The 3,788-nt window shown below is 37.6% G+C and overlaps 1 protein-coding gene across 1 annotated transcript; it reads right to left on the reverse strand.

Moving 5' to 3' along the window:
* Positions 1-220: 220 nt before the first annotated feature.
* On the reverse strand, positions 221-3,506 carry LOC108224286 (probable nucleoredoxin 1). The gene is made up of 5 exons (XM_017398816.2): positions 3,222-3,506; positions 2,426-2,595; positions 1,679-2,212; positions 993-1,517; positions 221-763 (listed from the first exon to the last, which is right to left on the reverse strand). Exons 1-5 carry the CDS (start codon positions 3,433-3,435, stop codon positions 266-268), a joined length of 1,941 nt encoding a protein of 646 aa, XP_017254305.1. The 5' UTR covers positions 3,436-3,506; the 3' UTR covers positions 221-265.
* Between the last annotated feature and the right edge of the window lie 282 nt (positions 3,507-3,788).

Consider the following 3,788-nt stretch of genomic DNA (forward strand, 5'->3'; position numbering starts at 1 on the left):
GGGGTCCTTTTTGACACGAAATGGATATATCCATATATCTCTGACTCATATTTAGGAGATGAACTGAAACTAGAATAAGCTTGGCAAGGTCTCTGTATCAAATGCAACCAGGCAGCGCCTAGCAATGTTCAGAGGTGTATTTGTTAATATTGAACTGAGGGAGGGGGAAGAGTTACCAATTGAGTTCAAGAATATAAATTCAAGAAGACCGAAAGAGATGTCATGGATAAAAAATCTTGCATTGACTAGCTCGACCAGAAAAGAACTATAGTTCTATACTTCTAAAAAATGGAAATTGAGCTATTTTGAAGGGAAAGTTTGTATCCTCGAGTGTAGGATAAAATGTCCTTCTCACAAGTCTTGCATCTTGATCAAAAGCAAGAATTAGACATGGATTTTCAAGCAAAGGAAACAAAAAACGCACATCCCCATCAAGATATATATAGGTACCAAAACTAGCAGGTAACTGGTTGTTTTTAAGTGATACCAACCAAGGGAAATCTCTAATGTGCACACTCGCAAAAGATTCCGTTTTGAAACCATTACGGCGCATAAATAAATTTGGGTTTCCCCCTTCATTCTTGTCCACTATGTGGATCACTTCAAACTCCTCATCAGTACCCTTCATCTGGAGATACTTTTCTTTTAACATCTTCAGGAATCCGACGATTTGGCACTGGCAGTCGCCATCCCGCGGGCAATTCTCACCTGATTTTTCATAAAAGAGGATAACTCGCTTCCCAGCAAGTTCAGAGAAAGGAACCTGTGGAGGTCAAAAAAGACAAGCCAACAAGCACAGAAAAGTACAAAATCTATTAGATGCGTTAATTTTGAAAAATGACTGATATTTAAAAAAAAAGAAGCTAAAATCTGTAGTTTCTACATTACATCCAGCTTCTAGCTTCTAGTCCGTGGTTTGTCAAGAACTGTCTAAATTACGGTGAGATAATTTAGGGAGTTCAAAACATGCATGAAATATATATAGAACTCACCTCAGACCCATCTTTCCTTCTGAAGACCGTGTATATAAAACATAGCATCTCCAGCGTCAGTTCCTTCACCTTTTCTGTCTCTAACTTTGCAGCTACCTTGCGGGTGAATGGGCTTGCTTTAGTCCCATATTGCAACAAGATCTCTTTGCCAAATGGTTCGAAAAATTCACCATGATGCCCAAAAATCACAACCTCGGGTGGGTCGCTAAGATGAGGATCAGAACAGTGGTTGAAAAACTGCTTCAACTTCTCAATATTCGGGTACTCAAAAATCCGGTCCAACTTTCTAATATTCGGGTCTCTGAATGGGATTGCCAACCAAGGCATAGTCTTAAACTTCTTCCGGAATGTTTCTTCATTCGAAATCATCAGCGGGTCGCTATAAATGAGCACAATCTCAAAATCTTGCTCGACCGCTGACTTTTCATAAGCTGTCTTAAGTTGTTCAGTGAGTCTGTCGTCTGTTCTACCTTCTCTGTAAAAATATAGGATTACCTCTTTATCTTCAAGGATATGGATAGGTACCTGTCAAGAAGTAAGTAGGACGAATGGAGTCAAAAGATGATCAATTCATACTCATAATGCAAGTCACTGAATATGGAAAAAGGCAAGCAAGAAAATAAAAAATAAATAGAATAATCTCATAACCACTAGTTTATGCAGTCAAACAAACAAATAAACCACACCTTCTGTCCTTGATTTGAGATGACGTAATCACGTTGAGGGGAGGTCAGGAGGGCTTTCAAGGAAGGCTGCTCAGCGACTGCTTCATCTTCTCCCTTGAGAAAATTTATCCTTTCGTCGCTGTAAGGATAGCCTGAGGCTCCATAATGATCAATAAATAACCAATTATCTTGCACAACCCTGCCAGTTGAATCAATGACAAAGATCTTAGGTATAAATGTAGTATCGGGAACACCGAATCTTCTTTGCAGAGACTCCCTGGATGCTATATCAGAGAACGGAATGGCAGTCCATGGCATGCTAGAAAAAATATCATGAAAACACTCGGGTGGTTGAAGATGGCATAGTTTATTTCCATCAAAGGGAGCACGACCACCAAGAAAAGCGACAAAAACGACCTCAAAAGTATTGTTAAGTCTAGAATCATGGTAAATCTCCTTCAACAATTCAGTGCACCAAGTCAGGCTATCAGAAAAACCGTATAGTGGCACAAAAAAGATCACAACGACCTTTCCTGCCAATTGCTCAGCTTTAACCTACAAGCAACATAAAGCCATTAATTTTAGTTGTTTGATTTATAAAGAGAGATAAGAAAGAAGATAGGAAATATATCTAGTTGGACATACAAGTATGATACGGAGTCGTTAGTGGAGATGCTGATTAGTACAATGATATCAATTAGAAGGGGAAGGTAGAGAAAAGAAAAGAATATGGATGACATGAGTTAAATAAAGAGGATAAATGCCTACCTGTTGATTGTTATTTTTAACTAGGGAATCTCGGTTTCTGGTGAAGAGGAGGTCTGCCAAACAAACAACATCCCCCTTTTGAATGACGGGCTTCATCGTCGTCATCTCGTTTTCAGATACTCTTTTTAATTCTTTCTCCGGTTTGTGGGTTCTACTAATTAAATCATCAGCTGTCACCAAAAGAGTCATCTAAGTTAAACGAAACTCAACACCCCACCTCACCCCAATAAAAAAACACAATATGAAAAAGGGTCAAGGAGCGGAAAACACCCTGTGATTTAGTTGGTTGGAGGAGCGATTACACCCTCCTGGTAACAAATGGACCATATAAACCCAGAAGATCTTAAACATGAAGCGGAAAAGCCCATGTCATTGAACTCTGTTAACAGGCGTTAACTTAACCAAGTATATAAACTACTTTACTAAAAAAGATGTTCCGAAAATAGAGAAATTGTTGTGCAACATAAATAAATTGAGCTCTGTCTTGAAAAGAATAAGCATAAACCATTTATATGTGATGATATTTGGTATATTTAACTCCGTTAACTCAATCATGATGGTGATGGGTTTTTTGAACCATAGCTTTTTTATTTTTGGACTTAATTAGTCCAGTTTTAACCACAACGGTGTATTTGCTCCTGCAACTAAACCGCAAGGTGTTATTGAAAAATTCTAATTATACACGGGATATGAATATGAATAGGGTTGAGGGCAGATGTGAATACTAAATGACAACGATAGCTACATAAAATAATAATAATAATAATAATAATTGTTATGGGGTGTGCTGGCTAACCTGTTAAGGGTGCGATCCGAGACCGAGGGGAAGGGGAAGGAGATGGGGATGGGGATGCAGTGAAGCTGCAAGAAATGGAGTGAATTTTCTTCTTAGAAAGAAAAAAAGCTCTTTGATAACAGTAGTGTTCCAAGGTAGCATTAGTGTTTGTACCGGAGGTAAAGCCTCGTCCACCACGATTACCATTACAATCACCCAAACTGCTCTTCAACATAATTCCCTACGATTGAATTGAATGGCTTCTCTTTCTCTCTCTCTGTATCTGTACTTGTCTTATCTCTTTCTCTGCACCACAATTCACAAATAGAGTAAGTTTTTATAGTAGTAATTATTTATTTTCATGGTTAGGAAATGGGTTTTATATTAAAGTGTCTACCGATTTCGTTAAAATATCTATACTACCTTGGCCCCGTTTGGGAATTTTTAAAATAAGTAACTTTTAACTTATATGTGATAAGTAGATATAAGTGAAAAGTAAAAAGTTGTTTTTAAAATATTAGTGTTCGGCTAATTTTATTTATAAGTTCAGAAAAGTGTTTGGTAATTTATCACTTATAAGTTGTCAGA

Source organism: Daucus carota, chromosome 6, assembly GCF_001625215.2.
Source record: "Daucus carota subsp. sativus chromosome 6, DH1 v3.0, whole genome shotgun sequence".
Taxonomy (NCBI): domain Eukaryota; kingdom Viridiplantae; phylum Streptophyta; class Magnoliopsida; order Apiales; family Apiaceae; genus Daucus; species Daucus carota.